The sequence below is a fragment of the Eutrigla gurnardus genome (assembly GCF_963514095.1).
Source record: "Eutrigla gurnardus genome assembly, chromosome: 19".
Lineage (NCBI taxonomy): Eukaryota > Metazoa > Chordata > Actinopteri > Perciformes > Triglidae > Eutrigla > Eutrigla gurnardus.
In genome coordinates this window covers 7,975,441-7,998,147 of record NC_139930.1, presented here as the reverse complement: position 1 = coordinate 7,998,147, position 22,707 = coordinate 7,975,441, and the positions used below count along the sequence as shown (strand labels likewise).

Sequence of the window (22,707 nt, the reverse complement as noted above, 5' to 3'; positions counted from 1 at the left end):
GAGAGTTAGACAGACTCCTGATTGACCTCCCCCATGCCTCCTCACGGGAGAAGCTCAGACTAGTCTGGAAGACCACAACCAGACATGTCCGCAGTTTCATAGGAACACTTGCACCCAGAACCCAGGACCGATACCCCAGACTTTGTGTAGCACTCCGGAAGGAGTATAGCCGGGACTGGGATCCCGCCGCCGCTACGATCGGTGCCCTCGCCGTTGTACACGAGGAGCAGGAATCACCCACGGAGTACTATTGGCGCTTCAGGGCCGCCTATGCTCAGGGCCGTAACTCCCCAGGAGTGGAGGAAGAGCCTGCCTTCCAAACCTACACGAAAGTGTGCGCTACGATGTCACCATACACTTCAGGACACATCGACTCTCCATGCAAGAGATTCGTAATTACGCACAGATGGCTTGGGAAACCCACTTAGCGCGCAAACTTAAAAGCCAGCCCGCTAACTTCGACACATCTGCGTCCGAAACGTCTGCCACCTTAAAGCATAGCCCTCATAACAGCGCGAAAGGGGGTGAGCGGCCAGCACGCCCCTGGAATCAGACAAACTCCCAAACTGACGAAGATAGGGATCCGTGCGACCCAATCGAGAAGCTGATAAAAACGATAGCGCTATGGCGTGACTCGACCCAACCATCACTAAACTCCCCCCAGAAGCCTGGTAAGAGACGGCGTGGGGATACTGAGCATCACCGACATGCCCACCAACTGCGTCGAGATGGGCATTCACACAGAAGTAGTAGGAAGCCCTACTCCGAAATTCTGTCCCAGTCACGTAAACCAGCAGTGTACAAACATGACAACTCAGATAATGACAGCGCCTCTGACATTTCCTCTGTTTCTGGCTACATGGAGCGTTACAGCCCTGAGCCACAACATAGTAAATATGGTTAGCTTAAATCTCCTCCAGGAGTAAACCAAACAACCACTAACCCCTTCTCCTTTTCCTCGCTTTCCTTTTCCTCCTTTGTTCCGTTTTCATAATTGGGGTGTGTCCTGTTTGAAACTACCTGAGTGTAATGACAATGTTGATGTTTGTGAAAATTGTGTCTTAGCAGATGTTTGATATAGGTTAGATGGTTAGAAATCTCTCTTGCCTCAATCTCTGCCCAGACAATGCCTCCATCAAGTTATGGACTTTAACCTGAATGACTGTTTAACCTTTTTTCCATGGAATATACAGACTGTTTGGACTCCCACGTGTTTCAAGGAATACATGGACGGTTCGGCCCTTATGTTGCTCCGAAGGTTGCGTCCCACACCTCAACCTTCAGACCAAAAGGGGGACTGTTGGGACCTAACCGTTAAGACTACACCATGCGGCCTACAAAGCCTACACAGGACAAAGGGGATTAAAAACTACACCGCCATTTTAGTTTCACATCTCACCCAGGTGAGAAATGTGACGTCACACAACTGGTGCCCTATTGGCTGACAACTGCAGGCACCCCAGGGGGTCCCCGGCAGCAGCCGTGAGCTTTATAAACCGAAGCCGCCTAGAGAACGCTCTCTTACTCTTACTCTTGCTCTTACTCTGGCGTCTCTTCCTACAACCGGCGCAACACCACGTTGCAACGGGAGGCGACCCCTCCTGCAGCGCACCGCTGCAACAAGAGGAACCAAGCCGTTCCTGCCTTCCAGCTACCAGACGCTGTCTGAAGTAAGCTGACTAAATCGCCAAGCCGCGATTATATCGCCGCTCGTGGAAGGAGGAAACACCAACTGTTTCCTTTATTTGAGTTTGATCAACGAGAGGAAACCCGCTCCGCTCTCGTCTGGACGAAGCCGACTCATCACGTCCCCCGCTGACGCCGGGGCCCACGAACTACCGCCGTTACGGAACGCCGTCATCGCCAGGACGGACTCGCAGCTTACGCAACGATACCAGTAAGAGGCTATCAGTCTGGGCAGAGACATAAGTGATAGTGTAGGACATGCTTGTAATTCTTGCTAACGTGTTTTAAGTTCTGATCGCGGACCGCCGAGTCCGTTTGTTCATGTGCTGCTGTATTTGAATGCTGATCGTGCACCCACGCAGCTGGGTTGATTTCTGTAACAGTGTTTGCGACTAACCTCCGCCATATTCGCGAGCTCAGAAAGCCTCTACTATCAGTTAAAAGACCGGTCTCGCGGAATAAACGCCAGTTCATTCACTCACGCCCGTGTGATAGCGGCACGCCTTCTGAGCCTCAGAATATCACTTGCGCATTCTCTCTCTCTTTGTTTGGGTCCCGCTAACCCACGCACACACACCGCACACACACATCCTCCGCCAGCTGTTTCCAGCTCCGGGCGTTGAGGACGTAGCTCCATCTCTCTCTCTCTCTCTCTCTCGCTCTCTCCCTCTCGCGATCCTGTCTGACGTCAGTGGCTCCGCCCCTGAACGCTGTGAGGAATAGCTCCATCTGGTGGTCGCGCCCGACCATATCTCTCTCTCCCTCTCTCTCTCTACACACACGCACACACACACACACACACACACACACACACACTCCACGTGTGTCTCTCCTTCTGTTAGCTTAGTTTTGTATGTTAGGTAGTTAGGTAATAAGGCTTTGTTAATTGCAGTGTTATTGATTGTGATCATTATTACTGATTTTAATAAATCTTATTATATTATAACTAGCGGTCTCTTGTGCTTGTTGTGTATATGTCACTGGATAACAGCAGGTTTTGAAGGCTAGTGCTCGAATTTCACGCCCTTCTTAAGTGTTAGATTGTTTTATGCTTCCATGTCAATGATCACGATGATTGGCATGTGAGTACAAAACCTTTATATTGAGACTGAATACAGTTTTAGGTTATCTTTTCCCTGATCCCAGGGTGGTGCCCCGTTTATTCATGATTATATCATGATAATATATTAAATATAATTATTAATACTGATAATCATATTGATATTAATAATTAACTGTTGATAACCAAATCTGCTCCTGCTACAACCCCAACACCAGTAAGAATATGGGCAGCTGCATTTTGTACTAATTGCAATCGGTGAAGAGACGACTGTTCTACACCCACGTACAAAGAGTAGTCCAGCCGAGAGGTAATAAAATAGTGAATAACTCTCTTGAGGTCTTTGCGGGGGTGAGGAGCCTTTACCGTGGCTAAAAGTCTTAGCTGGAAAAAGCTGATTTTGAAAACTGAACTATTTGTTTATAAAATTTGAAGGAGTCAAAGATCAGGCACAGATTCTTAACAAACGGTTCAATGGGAAAAGCTAAAGGACCAAGAAGACCGACAGAGTTGTCCAATAGGTCAGGTCATCATAAAAAATGTTTTATTTGATTCTAAGTTGGGAAAGACGTAAAGCAAACAATGTGTACATCCTGCAGACAGACAAAGGGCAACAGCTAGCTTGAAACAACACCTACAAACTGGCCGCCAAACTAGATAGGGAGACTGACCATCGCTCAGTAGCACGGAGAGAGATGTTGAGCTGGATGTGAGAGTTAATCAGCCTTTTACAAGCTGCTGTCAAACTTGATGGTGGACAGGGAGTCTGGTGTAACTTTCACAGTCAGTACAAGCAGATTGAGCCCTTTATGAGCATCCTTGTGTGGGTACCTGTATTGTATCTGGCTTAGCAGAGGCTGTGGGTGTTTGTCTATGGGCCTGTGTCAGTGTATAGCCATAGACATACATTTTTCTTTTCTTTTTATCACACTTAAAGTTACTGTTTCAACCCTTAATATCTTGTCAAGCTCTGAATAAAGAACAACTAGTGACAGGTCCCTGGACGAAACAATGTAATAAGTTAGTGTGGAGTTCCTCTTGTGGAGTTCTTCAACTGTTTCTGAGGATCTATGGAGCTTTTCCTAATGCACTAGTGACAGTATCCTCAGCAACTGCATCACAGTGTAGAGAAGGTGTCGGTCTGTCTTCGACTGAAAAGCTCAAAAGCAAAAAGGCAGCAAGTGTTGAGTTTTGCCCAGAATAATCACCGGCTCCCCACCATCATGTACATCCCAGCGGTACTTGTATTGCACAGGGCATACTCCATAATATAGCTGCACATAGCTGCATTACCCGTGTTTCACTGTACTAGTACCTGCTGCATTCATTGCCAGTAAAGTTGAATCTAACTTTGTCTTCTGTTTGGTGCTTGGCAGATGGCGTACAATACAAATGGACATCCTGCACAATTTGTTTAAATGCTTCTTTTTTTTCCCATATTAAAATAATTTGTACCAGCTCTATTTTTTTTAAAGCACTTGCATACAGTTTCTTCCAGCAAAGGCCATCCCATTTTTAGACAAATGTTACGTTTCAGTCCGTTGCTTTTTAGATGGATCTGTCTCTGTCTCTTACAACTATACTTTATCAGCGGGTGGCTATAAATAAAAATGTTTTTCCAAAAATTTGCCCAAAGCTTGTGAAATAAATGCAGTGACTGCAAGAGGAAATTCACATGAACACTTAAAGGAAGTGTTTGACTTTTTATACAATTTGAGATAAAGCTTTTTATGGTTTATCACAAATCCATTCTCTGTATGTGTCTACTGAAGGACAGCCAACTGTTTCTCATTTATAAAGGCTGTTTTCCTATAGATATGGCACAAAAATAAGAGCTAATGCAATCTCTTTGTCTCCCTTTTTATTTGAAATCACACACATCTGACAAATGAGAAGTGCTAAAGTGGTGTGTGTGTGTGTGTGTGCGCGTGTGTGTGTGTGTGTGTGTGTGTGCGTGCAACAAATGAGGGTACAGAAGCTGTGTTTCTCCTTGTGCAGGTGGAGGCAGGTTTTTTCTTGATGCTATAGTTTAGTTTTTAGTTCTTATTTTTTTTCTCTTTTGTATTAATCTTAGTTTGTTTTTATCCAAATACTAATACCGATGGTCAAAGCCGCATTGTGTTGTAGTCTGAGATGCAGATGCTTTCAGTACAGTTGAGTCCTCATCAAATTAGCACCCTGAGTTTCCATCTTCAGAAACTAGAAGCTCTTTTAGTTTCACTTGTATACCAATGGACTGTTGCTATTCAGCAGTCAGAGCACTCACTTCCTCAAGGACATTAACATGATTTTTTAATTTCTTATCTCAAATGTATTAAAATCGTATTTTACATCATATAGTTTCATTCAGTTTCAAGTATTTGTGGTAATTACAAATCCTTAGCATTTGGTCAAATTAGAGGGTGTTAAAGGCAATAATAGCAGATGAATGCCGACACCAAGGAAACCTCCCCTAAACAGGTAAAACAGGTAGAGCAGCATCCAATCAGAATGCTTCGTGGGGGGAGGGATTTCAAGAGGAGCTCCCTGTTTAGTAAATGCTGCTGCTTGAGCCTTTGTATTCCATTGCCAGACTTTCGGATGTTGTATCAGGTGGTAGCTGTTCAAACACAGTGCACTGTTCTTACCAGTTGAGGAAATCAGTCATTTTGACGTTTTTGCTCATCGTGATTTTTATCTCCAAACAGGAGCGCTATGTTTAGAAAACGTTTCAGTTGTTTGAGGGCAGCTTTCTTCCTGCCCAGGTTGTCTGTCTTCTTGTTATGCACAGCGAGTCTCTTGAGCACAGGTAAGAATGCAGACACACATGCACATTTGAATGAAGCTTTTTTCTCTATATGCTCACTAACCTTCATGCCTCATCTCTTTTGAACACTGCTGAGCTGTAGGCCTCAGTGTCGTAAGCTTCCCCATGTGTTACCATGGTGCTCACGGACTGTCCAATCAGGCTGTGAGATTATGCCTCCAGACGACTCTCTAATGTTCAAGGGATTTAAGCTCACATGTTTGTTTTTTCCCTTCAGGGTGGGGTTCTTCCTGATGTAATGTGTTTGTGCTGCTGATCTCAAATATACAACTAGTTTGAAAAAAATACCAAGTAATTAGAAAGTTTTCTTTATGCGCAATATGTATTATTCATTTGTATCTTAAGAAACTCCACGCTGGATTTTGAAAATTATTCTAAACAAAACCCAGCCCAGTGTCGCAAAATGTTCCAATGAAAGAAGCACTGCCTTCAGATGTTGCTAAACCTAGTGAGCAAATTCAATGGGTGCAGGGGAAGAGTGCAGGCAGGGAGAGAGTGCAGGCAGGTAGGCATGTAGTCCGATGGGCTTTTACAGTCCTGTGATAGGTACATATACCATATATTTATTTTCCTCATTTTTTTCTTCTTCATTCAGTGACATTTTTGACAAGTAAAGCAACACACAACATAAACAAACCCTCACGTTATTACACTGTTAACAGTGGGAATGAAACTGACTAAGAATTCCCGAACACATAAAAAGTGATTACATGTTCGCTTGAAAAGCCCTTGTGAGTCGAGTTAAAGCTTTCTTATGATGCATGCACTCATATTCATTATTAAAGAATGAAGTCAACAAAAATGAACCTTAATGGAACATGACCTCAAAGCTTTTAAAACGCCCCCTCATGGTCTACATTGAACCAGGCAATTGGAGCCTCTTCAAGACGTTTGGAATTACTCTTGTTGAGCGCTAACATGTTGAAGAACCTTGTGGAAGGACTGTTCTGTTCATACTTGACCAGTGATTTATATTTCTAGTGCACTGCTTATTAAGCTGTCTCTATTCTAACTACAAGATGCAATTTGTCCTGTTTTTATATTCTGTAGCACTTGGCTGCATGTTTGTGTTGCTTTCTTAGCAAGACCTTCTCTGAGTAATGAATCTGAATATTAATATTAAGCGTATCCATAAAGCTGTGTGCATGGCAACCTGTGGCCCATTGACTGTGGGAAGGCTGGATGAAAACATTATATTCACCCTTGAGGATTACTATAAGGGATTAACCTAAAAAGCTAATGTGCTCCTTCGATTAACATGAAGACTTGTCTGAATTTCTTCAGGATTGAAATGTGTGCATGGGATGCAGGTGACGTCCTCGGGCCCGCAGACCATCCTAAAGGCCGAGGGAGAGAGCGTGACTTTGGGCTGCAGTTACACACTAAGCCCTTTTGACACTGGAGAACTTGACATCGAATGGTCCGTGGTCAGTCCAGACACCACACAGAAAGATCAGATGGTAAGACCCCGAATCAGAATGCTGCAAGTTATACCTTGTGTGTGTGTGTGTGTGTGTGTGTGTGTGTGTGTGTGTGTGTCTGTGTGTGTGTGTTTGCAAGGTTGGAAGAAGAATTGGTGCACTGGAGTATTCTCTGGGTCCATAATTTTCCAACAATTTCCAAGAACATTTTTTTAGAAATTGTAGGGAAATAGAAAGGTCAGAGTTATCAGAAGCCTGTCCATTCATTCACTCATGTAGGCATTCACTTGGTTCACTTACCAGTGTACCAAGTGAATGCTATCGCAACCCTACTACGGTGGCCCTGAAGGGCAAACTCCAAAAAGAAAAACACAATCACATTAACAAAAACACAACCACATTAACAAAAACACAACCCCAAAAAGCAAAACGCAACCCTTTGTCTCTTTTTGTGGTTGTGATTTTCTTTTTGGGGTTGTTGTTTGCCCTTCAGGGCCACCGTATCCTTCCCTAAAATTAGTACCAAATTACAAAGTTATTTCCATGAAATGAAAATGGTGGACCTGTTTATTGAAAGAGTTCTCCACCATATTTGATTTCCAGCACAGTGATCTTGTGAGGTCAACGCAAGGGTTAAAAACCACACACATCACGCCTCATGGCATAATGACTATGAACATAATCTTTAACACATTTAATTATTTTCTTCCTCATGTAATGTGTTTGTGCCTCAACAAGTTTAAATCAGCATTCAGTTTAGGATGCTGCAGTGTGGACGAAGTCCTACCACTGATTTATTTTCACTGGAATTTGTTTTTTATCCAATTTGCCTTTTAAATTAAACAAGTCATTAGCGTTGGAGACTTGAGAGGAGGTTTTTTCCCCTCACCTCTGCCCTTAGGCAGCAGACATGTTATCGCAGTCAATACAGGGATTGCAGGTCCAGGAGCAAAAGTGACCATTGCAGATGATTGGTTCTGCAAATCGAATGCTCTGTGCAGTCAAACACTTAAGCAGTATGGTAACTAGCTATTTATCCTAAGTGAATCTGAATATTTATCTACAAACTGGCAGCTGTCTTAATCTATTGAGCGATGGCCACTAGGGGGCAGAGGAACTCAAAAACAAGCTTGCGAGCACAAAGCTCTGACATAATATCACCCTATAACTTTGTATGCTAATGTCTTAGCAAACAATTGCCTATTTACAAATTTCACAGACGACGTTATCATCCCAATTGGACTCAGAGCAGAATTAGTGTTAATTCAGGGCTGTGTTTCTGCCCTACTGACCATTAAAGCATACACTATTCTTTATTTCTCTGATTTGAGTATTATCTTCTCCTTTAACTGTGAGATTTTCCTTCTTCCCCAGACCGTTGCTAAATCTGTCTGCATACCTTTTGTGCCATGCAGGTAGTGTATAGTGGCTTTCTGAAGGCTTGCTGAAACCAGCTGCCTGCTGTTACTGGAAATGAGGTTTTTGGCAGTGCAGAACCAGTAAACGTAAAGCAAAATAAGGATTTACAACAGGCTAAAAACTGCTAGAGTTCGAAGAAAGCTGGTAATTCTCAGTGTTAATCTACTCAGGAGGTTTGTATTTGGGGAAATATAGTTGAATGCATTTACACTTTGACATTAATTCAATCTGTTGACACTTTCTTTCTATTTTGTTTTCCATCAGCTCATATCCTTCACCAGTGGCACAACGTACATCCATAGTAAACCCGCTCTCGCAAAAGGGCTCAGCTTCACTTCTGCCGACCCTTCGATGGGTGACGCTTCAATCTCAATCGCTCTGCTGTCGCCTGCCCACGGTGCTACCTACCAGTGCAAAGTGAAGAAATCACCTGGGGTGGACATGCGCAAGTTGTCGCTGGTGGTGATGGGTAAGCGGGCCTTGGGTTGCATCCTGGGGTTGGCACATGTCACCTTGCTACATTATTTTTGTCCATCACCTTTGACAACTCCAGTACTGTTTGGTTTTAAGGAGAAAGCAGCTGCACACATTTCATGTTAACGTTTTGTGTAGCCTATATCAGTGAGGGTTACATTTCCTTGTCACATGCCAGTATGAATTACACTTGCAATTTGCCACAAAGCTAATTTCAAGGTACCAGCTATCAGGCACGCTTTCATCTTTTAAGACTACTACTACATTACCACAATGATGTGTATCCATTAGTGGTATGCGGAGGTCAGGTTTGTTCAAGGTCACATGGATGTCAGTGAGAACTAAGATAATGGATCCCTCAGTGTCTGCTGTTATAAAAGGCTTTAGCCAGTCAGGTTTTGTTCTCTACAATAAACAATCCTTTATTTGGTGATTTGTTTCTCCATCAATTCAGGTCAAATTTCACAATTTTCATGTCCCTAGTGACGGATAATGAAATGGCCCTTCTATGTGAGAACATGGATACAATTTCCCCAACATCCACGTTTTCATAGTCAATCAATCTAAACTCAAGGTCCACTAGCAATGGTTTATGTCACAGTCCTCATCAGCACATGGACCTTGGTCCATATGCTTGATAGCTGTGGTCACAATTTTGACCATTGTGATTAAATGAATTAACTGAGAGAAGATTGCTCACGAAGGGTCTTTGTTTCCCCTGAACTGATAGATTAGATCGAGATTGAGCAGTCGATGAGAGACTTGGAAAAAAGGCGACACTTCACTTAGAGCCATTTGTCAGTGTATTCCATCGTAAAACGTGTCAGAGGGGTAAAGTAAGTTAATTGATTCTAGTCCAACTCATCCCGTTTGAAGAGTGTGAGTTGTAACTGGGTTGGGGAGGAGCTCACCGCATTTGCAGAATTATTTATGATTTTATGGCTTGAAACAATATTAAATAACCTCTGACAAACACATTTTATAATTGAGCAAATAACTGGCAAAATAAAAAAAAAGGAGAAAACTGTTTCAGGAGACATCTTTTGCAAGTAAAGGCTGAATGTCGATCATTCACAGTCATTTTATATTTCCCATTAAAGCTGTTGCTGTATTCTCTGAAAGCTTTGTTATTTTGAAAGAGGAAATCATGTGGACACATTTAAACGGCAATAATCCCCAAATAACATCCTCAACTGGTGCAACTTAAGATGACTTTGTGTGACGCCGATCATCCTGGATGAAAACAAGCAGGTTGTTGAATGAATATCTGCAGCAAAGCCTTACATGTGGATGGACAGCCTGAAGCTGTTTTCATGCAATCGGCAACACAGACCTGAGAGCCAACAAGTCATTTAGTAGATTCTTTGTGTGATCCTGGCAGGATAAGTGGTCCTGAATAGATGGATGGATTGTATTCCTTCTTTTATTATGGGAAGGACACACTTAAGTGTGTGAAATGTTGTGGTTTGAACGACCTTCAGGTCTTTTCTCCAACCTTACTGTAATCAATCTCACCGTAATCTCGACCAATGTGTCTCCTCTTTCACCTTCCAAAGCAGGACAATACTCGCACAGTTTCTGCCTCGTTATCTTTAACTCCTCAAGCTTACATTCCATATTGAAATGTATAACGTGTAATGAGACCATGTGCATGTATTTTTGCAACATTTTATAGGCATTTTAAGTAATACAATGCATGACAGCGTTGGCATCACACATTTATATAGTGGAAATCTGTTTTTGAAAGCCAGAATCAAAATGGTCCAACCAATTTCATAGCTAGAAAGCTGTGCAGTTTTCCCAAGAAGAAAGGGAACAGAAGTAGCAGGAATGAAAAGGAATGGAGATTTGCATTTGTTGTTGTGATTTCAGTGAGGCCGTCTGTGCCTAAGTGCTGGTTGGAGGGAGGGGAGCTGGTCGGCGAGGCTGTATCCCTGCACTGCCAGTGTGCACAAGGCTCCACTCCCTTAAAATACATGTGGAGGAGAGAAAGTGCTGGGCCCATCCCTGCCGCAGCCACACAGAGTAAGTGTGACCTCTGCTGACGCCGTGTTGCTACTACAGATCAAAGTGTGTGTGTGTGTGTGTGTGTGAGTGTGTGTGGGCGTTGGAGCCTTGAGAAAGGTTTTGTATTGAATGCTGCTGAGTGTGCAAAACTCAGTGAAAACCCTTTTCTTTTTGAATGTACGGTTGAATGTAATTTTTTTTTCTTTGGCCCTTGCCTCAAACATGAGCGCACACACAACCACTCCAGAAAATTGCAGAGCAGACAGCATCACAGACAGCAGCCAAAATGTGCCAAATTTATCAACGCTATTTTAACAGCCTTTCCTGGATTCGGTGGCCAAATGTTATCAGTAGGTGCAGATGAGAGGTCACAATTACATTGTTATAGATTTAAATCCCTGATCCCTCTCCATAATGACTGAGATAAACACCCATTAGAAGTCCATCCTACCCGCCTCGTGTTCAGCAAATTCATGCTCAAGAACTGTGTCCTTTTCTATTGGAATGTCCCAGCTGCCAGAGATGCAGCGCTGCACAGCTGGAGGGAGATTGCTGGGGAGCTGAAAGTTCCCTTCTTGGTATTTCCAGTAATATCACAATACAATATGTGTCTTCTTTTTTAAAAAGATCAAAGGTAGGAAGATAAGTGGCTGATCTTGAGCGCACAGCTGATAGCCTATGTGCTTTACTTATACGATGTAACAGAAGTGCAATGTAACAGACTCGCTTGCTATCGTGACAAGTTGTACTAAGATGATGTTTGGGCCCCTGACAGCTTTTTGGGCCCTGGTTCTGCACCATTCATAAAGTGGGTGCTTATTAATTATGTTTCAAGATAAGTAAATCTAGTAGGAATAATGATTTGCTGCACAACGCTCTGCAGAACAGTTTAGACGTTTTACTTACTTAGAGGGACTCATAATCAGCAGAGCATTTGCATTTTCTCCCCATTTTCTTTTCTTTCTTTATAAAATGAAACATTTCCTGAAATGTCGTTAACGAGTTTAACTGTAAACTGCATTCTAAGTGTCCTCTTGCAGCTGGAGACATAAGAAAGTTTGGGAATATGTCGACATAGAAAATGTGTTCTTCTCCTGATCCTGATATATTTTAAGTGAGAATTTGTAAGATACCATAGATAATGAGCTTCAAGTGTGTATCGCTCTGAGAAACCTCCCATCATCTCTAGCTGTATCTGAATTTAATCCCCTTGTATGTACAACATAGTACATGTGTGTGTGTGTGTGTGTGTGTGTGTGTGTGTGTGTGTGTGTGTGTGTGTGTGTGTGTGTGTGTGTGTGTGTGTGTGTGTGTTCTCTCAGACAGCTTGACTGGGGAGCTGAAAATCAACAACCACTCGCAGAGCTTGGCAGGAATCTACATTTGTGAAGTGAACAATGCCGTTGGAGTAGAACGCTGCAAGATCAACCTGAAAGTGAACAAGCGTAAGGGACCCCCCCCCCCACACACACACACACACACACGCACACACACACACACACACACACACACACAGTGTTCCTGTTCACATACATCACGCATGACGCACACATGCAATCCTGCAAGACCTTGATTTCATCCTCTTAAGTCCTCTCTTTCTCTGTTGTCGTGCCACAATCTCCCCCGATTGCTCCGCTTCTCACACACTAGCTTTAAACCACGGCGCTCAGTAACATCAGTATGTTCTCCTTATTATGTTGTCTAATGATGACAGAATAAGGTCACAGTCAGTGGCAGGAAATTGCTTTATTCAGCGATTCACTGGATACAAAAATGTTTCTTCTTTTCTTTGCAATCCACTCCTCATCACTGACTTCTTGCTGCTGTCTCACATAGTCGAACATGAGTAATGCGGAAATGACTCCCCTGCCTGATGTAGAAAGTCATACTATTAGCTTGAGAAATAAAAAGAAATGAAAGAAGAAAAACAAGTGGACTCAGTAAAAGCACCTGATCAGCTCTGCTTGGTTGGCACAGTGTAAAAAGGTAAAAGGACATCCATAAATTCCCTTATGAGTGCAGTCCCTGTGCAGTAATACGCCTGAGCAGCTCCGAACAGGAGAGAAACCAGAGAAATACCAGCGCTGTCTCACAGTGGAAAGAATCCAGTCTGTGATTCAGTATACTATATCTTTATGAAACAAATCATCTCTGGGTTTAGACTCAAACAATCCCTCTGCATGCTGTGAATCCATAAAATTAATTTATCTTTGTGTGCCTCATGATCTGTGGAGCAGACCCCTGATATTACAGCTTGCTGAGTGCATAACTTCCAGTCTAAGTGCTCAGGATTTTGGCTTCAGGCAGGGAATCCTTCATTTTCATTTCAAGTGCAGGGTGCGGTGCCAGAGCAGAGGTTCCAACCCTGAGGCCCTGGACCCCAAACCAAAAGAGATGCAAGATGATTTACAGGCTGCTGTACGATTAGATCATGATGGCTGCACAAAATTCACTTTACTTTTTGGACATTTGTACTTTTCTTTTTGTGATGTATATCAGATAAGCTTTCCTCCTCAAACCATTCAAAAATGTTTTAGTAAAATAATCTGATACGAGCACATCACTCTTTGTTTAGCATGCTGAAAACAGTGTATCTTCATAGTTTTTGTAGGTTCAGACAAGTAATATATCTTAGGCTAAAGAAACCCCTAGAAAAGTAATTGGATTAGATGAAGACGCAAGGATGCACAAAAAGCCTTAAAGCAACAGTGACATTTTGGGAAATATGCGTATTGGCTGTCTTGCCAAGAGTTAAATGAGAAGGTCAATACTGAGCCCAGCCAAGAAATAGTCCGGTTATGTTTCCAAAGTCTTGTAATCACTCTCTGGTTGCAACCAGAAGAGGCTTCGGCAAGTTTCTGTGCCTGGCCAAAAAAATAGTTCAGCACACAACCCCCCTGTAAATCTACAACCTTGTACAGGTTAAACAAATGAGAAATGCCTGTTTCAGTCTTTGTACTAAACACACTAGCTGACTCTTCTTATCCTCTGGCCAAGAAATAAGCGTAGTTCCCAACATGTAGAACTAGTGTCATAGAGTCATACATTTACAGGAAAAATATTGTGGAAATATATATATTTTTTTTTTGTCAAGGAACTCAATTCACTTTACAAGTTTGGGTCCCAACACAGTTACCACTGTTGAGCACTGCTGTAATGTGAGCCGTCAAGTCCAAAACTGTGGGCCAAAACTGAATTTCAATTGGCCTCGGAGTGAGACAAATGTCCTGAAAGTTACATATGCAAGTTTTTTCTCATATTATTTGTTATTTTATGAACATATTACTGACGGTCGGTGTGCATTGCACTTTATCTTCATGTTGTTGTACATTTTATTCTGCCAATCAGATGAATTTATCTGATGAATTCTGACGATGGCAGTTTCTGTTGCCCTCTCTGATGGACAACCTCTGAGCAAAGCACATGTTATTTTCTCTATGAATATGAATATTATTTTTTCTATGAACAGAAATACATCTTAATGTAATTTATACATGTTTAATGGTTACATCTGTCGTGTGCTGAGGTGAAGCAATGTGGTTCTTTGACCAAAAAAATCCTACCTTTTTTACAAACTATTCCTTGCAAATGTACTAGTTTATCATTTTAGAGAATACATTTACCACTTTAATCTCAGAGTATTAAATATTACCTGCTCCCCTGACTCAATAATATAAAATGTTCCCTGCTATGGCCCCCTAATACACTGTTATTGTTAAAATAATTACCCGATGGTTTAGAACTGGAGTAAGGAGATCGGAGTCAGCTCAAGGTCCAAACAGGGATTTAATCTTGATCAAGAGGAGAATTCACAGAGCAACATGCTGGTCTGTTACAAGGTAAAGACTCAACGTGTTGTGAGACAAACATGGTATTTATCCATCTTCTGTGGGTGTGTTTTCACTCAGTTCACAGGGATGGAAGTCGTTAACTCAAATGTTGAACTAAACCTTGCATGGGTCGCAAACCCCACCTGGGTCATAAACCACCCCTATGTCGCAAAGCACACATGGGTTGCAAAACACACAAATGACCACAGGCCACAGGTCACAGGACACATTTACATTCACACCAAACCTTCTCATGTGTAAGTCTTCAGTTCAGATATCTCTCATCCAGAAGTACAAAATTTCCATATCAGTTATAGTGTTAACCACTTCACTAGATGGTAAGAACAATACTGTAATAGATTCTTCACACTTTGCCTGCCACAGAGCTTCTGAAAGAATAATTCCTTGTTATTGATGCTGATTTCACAGCCCCAAACAGAGCAGCGGTGATAGTCGGCACCTTTGTGGGTTCGCTGCTCCTCATCTTCATCCTGCTGGTCTTCATCACGCTCCTGTACTGGAAGTTGAGCAACAGATATCGCTCTGAAAAGGAGTTCTCCAATGACATCAGGTACTGTTTAGCACTGTCAGACAGCAGGCCCACTAAAAGGTGTTGGCAGCTTGACGGTTAGATAATGAACTGCTGCAAGGAGGGAAAAAAGTCCACACACAAGTCTCTGCTAGTTTTTGTTTTATCACCAGATATCAGTAAGAAACACCTGGCTCCATTAATGTAGAGTAGTTTTGTCGACTTAGTGTATGTTACATAAGGATAACACATTATTGTTTGCACTTGCACATTTGCATACATTTGTAATAATAAGGTGTTTTGGCTTCACACAACAAACAAATGAAAAATGACAAACAAACTTTAAAAGGCAGAAAGGCAATTTGTGTATTACAAGTTATAAAGCAACGCACATCACAGCTATCCAGATAAGAATAAAAGCAATATTCAATATCCGAGACTTGAATCAAAACCTGGACAAAAACACATGAACACAACAAAACTGCAGGCGGAGAAATATATGTTTTATCTCTGAGATAATATAAAATGTTAGCATACATTTTTCCGTGTTCATCTCACATTGTGCAGAACAATTCAATGAAATCCTTTCAAAAGCCAAGGTTTGTACAAGAAATGTTCAGGAACAAACTGTTTCTTCAGGTATATTGATGCAAATATAACTGCTGACATTATAAATAAGTACTGCCGTGTGCTTTATTCGAAAGAGTAGGCGTCGTTAAAAGTTACCAAGTCTTTCTTCTTGTTGTTCTTCTCCATCTTTCTTTAGAGTTGGAAACATGAGAGGCTCTCATTGTGTCAATGAACACTCTTGGGTGTTCTTCTTTTTGATTTGCAGCATTGATGTGCAGTTTATTAAATCTTGAAAACATTCCAAAATTCCTTATGATTTTAAAAATACTTTCCTCTGTATAGCGAATAGATGTGTATTTCATGATAACATTTATTTTTTTTATACATATGTGCATTTATATTTATATTATATATGTAATTATATTATTCGATTCAGACATTTTTACTTGTACTTTTTTAGTTTATATTATTTTAGGCATATCTCTGGAACAATGCAAACTGTGTAAGTTAAAAGGGCAGCATGGGACACTGTCTTTCAAACAGAGTTCTTGGTTCAGGCTCACTCTTGTCCACTGATGACTTCAACCAGTGTGCAGTATGAAGAAAGCAAAGCTGCTCTGTCCTGCAGCTGACCACCCACCCATCACTGACAGGATTTCTCCTTTTGCATATAAACAGTGTCTCACTCCAAAAATTGCAGTTATGGTTCATATGAAGTTGAAAACAGTCTACATGATTTCAACGTAGGTGTTGAAATGGGAGCATTGTCAGTGTGGGAGGACAGCGTTGTGTACAAGAGACAGAGAGGCACTCCAAACATCAATCCTTCTACGTATCTGTGACATACAGGAGTTCATCTCTCGTCACTAAACGTGGCATCGTAGTGAAAGGATTATAGAAGAGGGATGGCAAAGAAGTAATCATTTCATCCATGACAACAATTGTTCCTCTCACATCTTTTTTTAGGTAAACATAAACATTTCAGCTAGAGTGGGGGAAAAAAACTTCATGTCATGCAGAGTATGAAATGTGTATAACATACTGTCTGCTCTGCATTTAAAAAAAAGCAGTGAGAAAAACATCTCAGATTTTGTATCAGGCATTTGGATATTATATATAAAAAGTCTGTCGAAAGGTTACAATTTTTTATCAGATTAATAACAGGGTATTTGCATTAATCACGATGGATCACCATTCGTAAATATAAAAATTCCCATTTTCTCAGAATATTGTTGTGGTAAGGGAAAAGAAGGGAAAAATATTAAAAAGTCATACAAATGGCTTGTATCGCTTGTCAAGCCAGGTCTGAGTGTAGTGAGTCCAAAACAGCCATCGAAAACACGTTGATGGTGCGCAGGTGGTCGAGTGGTTAGAGTGCATGCTATAAACCCATATCCACATTTATGCAGCAGACCCCGGTTTCGAATCCCAGCTGGAGGTAAGGCTATATAAAAAGGTGTCTTTTTTTTCCTTTCATAGACACCTTTTTATACAACAGTGGACAGAGAGGAAACATGGGAGAGAGAGTGGGATTTGACATGCAGCAAAGGACCTCCAGCTGGCGATACGAGCATTTTTTACGAATTTTTTATAATTTTTAAATTGTCATAAAACAATTAGTCAATTCACGAGTCTTCTTGGACTCCAGCTTGGAAATCTCACTCTGTCACATTTCATCAGCTAAACTATTCGACTATAAAAAGTATTGTAATTCTCTGCCCTATTAATTATTATATGTATAAATGTTGTCTAAATAATGGTCTATGCCCCCCTACAACAAACGCTCCATAAAAGGAGATGTGTTAGTTATACTATGAAACTCTGCTTCTCCAGTTCCCTCTAAGCCATTTTACCATGAAATAAGTCAAGCACTTATTCTTTGAATCGAAATAATTTCTTTGGTTTTTAAAACACTCTAACTGTGTTTCTTCTGTTCTTGTGTTCTGCTCTGATATGGGAAACAGGGAAGATGCTCCACCACCGGAGAGCCACCCAGTCAGTCGCCGTCCAAGTCGATGTGCCAGTCAGCACCCAGAGGCTGCATACTGTCAGGTGGGCAGTTGACGATCATTGTCCGGAAAGCATCTTATACATTTGTAAATATAGAAATAGTTATGACAGACTTAAAGAAGTTTTCATTTTCATTGTTAACTACAGATTTTGTTGGACATTGAAATTTCATGATACAACAAAATTACTCAGTCTAAAAGTTAAACCAAAGAGAAATATTTATTTCATGATAGACCTCATTTGGAAATACTCAACCATTCAAAAAAAATGTACACGATTAAGTACTTTTTTTTTCGAGGACATATTGACAGGAGTTGAAATATCAATAGCCACATGCAATGGGATTTTGTCCACTACATAAACAGCGACTAGATCCCCTCCCATTCTTTCTAGACAACATGGAGGCCTCCTGTGTGTGTCCCTCACACAGTGGTAGGACTTTGTGTTTTCTGGGGCAGTCAGCCTTTGCAATAACACACATCATAGTCAGTCAAAAGTTTAGAAACTAAACATATCGGCATCTTCTTCTCCTAAGTGTTTGTGAACCGGCCAGAGCTGAAGTGCTCAGTGTTTGCACTTTACTTCTGCGTGGGCTATAGTTAGTTCAATTTCAATTATTTTATTAAGAAGACCATCTACTTTTTATAAAAGCAGCTACTTTCTGTAATTTCTGTAATTTTCAAGCATTTCTTGTCTTCTTTGTGTACCGTGACATTTTCAAACTTAAGAAAAGACAATCCAGTGGTAGCTGCAAGCGATACATCAATACTATATACAACTGTGTAGGTGGAAGATATGAAGGTTAAAGGTAAGGCCATATAAATTCAATATTCTGTACACCAAATTAAATGTGAACAAAATGTATAGAAACATTTTAAAGCTGACAGGGTCAATGATAATCTCAATATCTGTGTAACTAACAGTAGAAAGTAATCTGGTACATTTATGCTCTCAATAGAAAATGTGGCTGCATATCTGCATTAATGGCATCAGGAATTTAGTAGAAGTCAACGGAAACACTGAGCACTGCACTCCTTGAAAATCACAACATTATTAAGAGCTCTTTCAGTGGATTCATGTTAATTAGCACATCAGTTTTCTTTCAGATTAAAAATCTTCTAACAGCGTTTACATTTTCACCAGCCTGCACAGTACCAAATTTCACACATGAAAAATGATTAACATTGAATGGGGAAAGAAATCCAGTCACCTGATCATCTGTAAAAACAAGGCAAAGTACAAAAATCATAACAATCAAACGAACTCCATGCAGACATTAAAACATGGCTGAATTTGGCTTCAAACAATAAATGTTCCAGTTCTCAAAACTTAAAAAATAATCTTGATTCTGTGATAAAAACAAAATAAAAACCATAAAGTCATATGACGTGGTTGTCCAGTGGAATGTCTTGATGTTTCCCTTTCGCATCCAGCTGATTAGTGCAATCAGCACTCATTGAATTGTGACGCCGATGTGAACAGTGTATGTGAATGTTGTTGGCTATTAAAACCCTCCGACTGTCTCTGTGAGTCCGGATAAGTTTAATGCTTCACCATGTTGTTGTCCAGGGCTCAGAAGGCGAGCCGTCCCCACTATTTAGCATAAGTGCCTCTGCTCCTTCAGCAAAGTCCTCTGGACGTGGACGAACGGTCTCCGTGGGGATGGCGGTGTTTGTACTGGCTGATGTTGAGGTTCAGTAAGCAACGACCATTCTTCAAAGGCACCGTACTGTACATTGGTCTGTGTGTTTGTGTAGGCTGTACATGGGCACATGCATACATGGAGAAGGAAAACCAGTCAACAAAGCCCACCCCCCACTGGTGTCAGCCAACAAGGCATCACCATGACAACTAAGGCAAAATCTCTCAACATGAAAACAGAGCATCTCTTTTTTTTTTTTTTTCCTTTCTTTCCTCATCTGAGTCCTTGCTGCTGCTAATATCAACTCCCCCACAATAATCATTAGTAATGATAATAATCTCTATTCAATAAATTATCTATACTGTACAATTATTTCACCTCGCATAGACCTGCAACAAAGGGGAGCCTTTTTCAAAGTAAAGCTATCCACGGTCAGATTCTACTGTGTCCTCAGTTCAATAAAGCATCTGCAGAGCACACAGAGGCTGACGAACAACAACACAGTTTTTTCTCTTTCCTGTACAGAAATGAAACAACGACCAAAAAAAAAAAAAAAAAATCAAATAAAGAAATTTACAAACATAAGCAAAGCTGATGCATAATTGAAGATAGAGAAACATTGTAGAAACACTTGCTGAAAAATGAGTATCCAGCAAAAACGACACAAAAGTTCTCAATTTCCTTGTGTTGTGTTATTTTCCTGGAGAATGGGAGTGAATGGTTTTCTCTGAGAACAGTAGATAGAAGATGGTTCCTGATTTAAAAGGGAGCCAGGTCAGCAAACCAGGCCTTACTGAACTCCTTCTTCATCCACGTACGTTGAGGGAAACCATCCGATCTGAAACATAAACAAGTTTATAGGGTGTAAATGAGTTCATTCAAATTTAGCTGCACATGCAGGACGATATACACTTTGTACCTAAAGTGAATCCGATGCAGCATGAATGTATGAAAAGATAATATGTGGCCTTCTTTGCTCTGATCGGCTGGAGGATGTGCATTATTTTCAGATAAATTATCCAAAAAGCACTAGGAGTCTGCAAATAATACTCCAGCTGCTGCTAGGCAACAACTTCTGCTACTTGTTGGTATTTATAAAGCATCTTGCATCCGTCTTGCACTTTGATTCATGCGGTTATAAAAATAGTGCACTCCTGGCTTAAGTATTGCAGAAGTTTCGACATGACACAAATCAAATCTGTAAAAAGGAAGAAATGCTGCTGTATATTTTTTTTCAGATAAGTGACCTCTTAATATTGGAAAAATGAGTAGAGGAGTTTGCTGTTTATTACCCTCTAAGAGAGCTCACTGTTGGGTTCATCTGCGTTCATGCACTGGCGTCTCTTCCGTCTGCACATGTGACGTACTAAAAGCTGTGCGACCACAGTTTTCCTCTTAATTGATACCAACGTTTCTTCGGCTAGCGTAGGTGGAGCCGGAGGGGCATGCAGCTTAAAGGGCTCTGTCTAAAACCATTCTTAGTCATCCGGTCATGGTAATGTTTGAAAGCTTTATCGTCAGCGGCTCAAAAACCTAAAGCAAGTCCAGTTGCCTATGATTAAGCTTTCAAACATAAAATCTAGCAACAATATGCAACTATGTTCTATATATTTTTGCTCTGTAAAGAGCTGTCAACATTGGGTTAAGGCTCAAGTTGATGTGATCAATGCCCCATGCTGGTAACATACACCAGTTCACAAAACGCTAATTCTCAGGCATAATGAGGCAGTGAGCCAAAACTAACATCATGTCAGCCTTGTGTGGACAAAAGAACATGTTAGATGCTCTTCAACCAGCTCCGATGCTGCAGAAGAGTGGGCACATCAATTCTGTACCATAATCCACACCGCTTCTCACACACTGAGAAGCATAAACCTGTTGCCGAGGAGATAGCAGTGTGTTTATGCTTGTGAAAGAAAGTGGCCTTCAGGAGCAGGATTGCTGCCAGGCTGTGCTCCAGTGGAGGGAGTGTGGGAAACTCTGGTTCTGTGTCCCCGTGGACTCTGTCGGAGGGCTTCAAGACAACAGAGATACTTGTTTTACGGGGTCAGAAAAAGCATGAAAGGCCAGAGCTCTGGGAAGCCATGCTACAGTGGAGGAGGTCTGACCATGCAGGTCCTGAAAGAGTGCCTTAGAGGCAGGCCAAGGATGTGGAAAAGAAGAAAGGCATTGCTGTGGGGCTCCAAGCTGTGCCAGGTATGGAGAAACCACAAATTCAGCCTCCAGTCCTCCCAATGGAGAGGAGGGAGAGCCTGCTATGGAGGGCTTGTGTCCATCACAGCAGTTCTCATCAAGGATGTCTGGGAAGTCGCAGGAGAAACGGCCTCCCACTGACAAAGATGAAACGATTTTAAAAAATCTATTTTCATTGAGGGTCTTGATGGAGTAACATCAAGATGACGACATGCTGCATTAAAACCAAACTTAGACGACTAAAGCGTCTCAAGTGCAACCCAGATTAGCTGTGGAGCCGTACAACAGTTAACAGTCACCCTGGATCCACAGCAACACATCAACCTAATGGTGAACATCCCTGGAATTAAAAGCTCAAAGATCAGATCCATCTTTACTGCCCGCCTGTTAAACTGGCACATTTCCCAGCAGCGAGGCTTTTAACCACCTGCTTTAGTGCTTTTATTATCAATAGTTTAATTGTTAACTTCACTCTGGTTCCCACACGAGCCACATCAACGCTGTACATTTAGGCTGAGTGCATAAAAACAATGCCTTGTTTCCCATCATGCAGAGTCTAGCAGCGGGGTCTCGTACTAATCTACAAAGAAAACAGCACCCAAAACAGACGTTCATGGTCTACTCACTCGTCCGTTGGCCTCTCCTTTCCACCAGCCCTGGTCTCCACCGATCTTGCTGTAGATTTTCACGATGTCTCCTTCTCGCAGTGACAGCTCCCTCATGTCTCGCGCCGCAAAGTTATACCTGGCCACTGCTGAGCTGACCACCCGGGGAGTGAACACTGTGAGAGGGGAAACAACGGGAGCTCAGTCCATCCACTTTGTCAGAAGAGGTCAGAGGTCATACTAGACACTGATGTAATGATTAGTTGTGAAGAATGATCATTAGGAAGACGGTCAGTTCAGCATAACTCAGTGTAGTCACACGATGACAGATGAGCCGGATGGGAAAGGACAAGTTGTTTCATCATGGGAGAGGAAATTGGTTTTGGTTTGGTGATTTAATGAGGGAGTATCATCCCGGGTAGCAATGAGATGTTCTCGTTAATGAAAAGAGCGTC

The 22,707-nt window shown here is 41.6% G+C and overlaps 2 protein-coding genes across 4 annotated transcripts in view; one reads left to right on the top strand and one right to left on the bottom strand.

Moving 5' to 3' along the window:
* Window positions 1–5,334: 5,334 nt before the first annotated feature.
* Window positions 5,335–19,335, top strand: LOC311029763 (coxsackievirus and adenovirus receptor homolog). Its single transcript, XM_084035088.1, has 7 exons — window positions 5,335–5,534; window positions 6,837–7,012; window positions 8,657–8,861; window positions 10,739–10,891; window positions 12,196–12,318; window positions 15,133–15,274; window positions 17,767–19,335. Exons 1-7 carry the CDS (start codon window positions 5,441–5,443, stop codon window positions 17,864–17,866), a joined length of 993 nt encoding a protein of 330 aa, XP_083891214.1. The 5' UTR covers window positions 5,335–5,440; the 3' UTR covers window positions 17,867–19,335.
* Window positions 19,336–19,722: 387 nt separating this feature from the next.
* vav2 (vav 2 guanine nucleotide exchange factor) overlaps window positions 19,723–22,707 on the bottom strand; it is a 190,832-nt gene continuing 187,847 nt past the window's right edge. For all 3 annotated transcript variants that reach the window (XM_084035065.1, XM_084035066.1, XM_084035067.1), the window contains 2 exons: window positions 22,274–22,428; window positions 19,723–20,292 (listed from right to left, as the gene is read on the bottom strand). In XM_084035065.1, coding sequence (XP_083891191.1) covers window positions 20,245–20,292; window positions 22,274–22,428 — 203 coding nt within the window. In that variant the 3' untranslated portion in view covers window positions 19,723–20,244. The remainder of the gene's footprint in view (window positions 20,293–22,273; window positions 22,429–22,707) is intronic.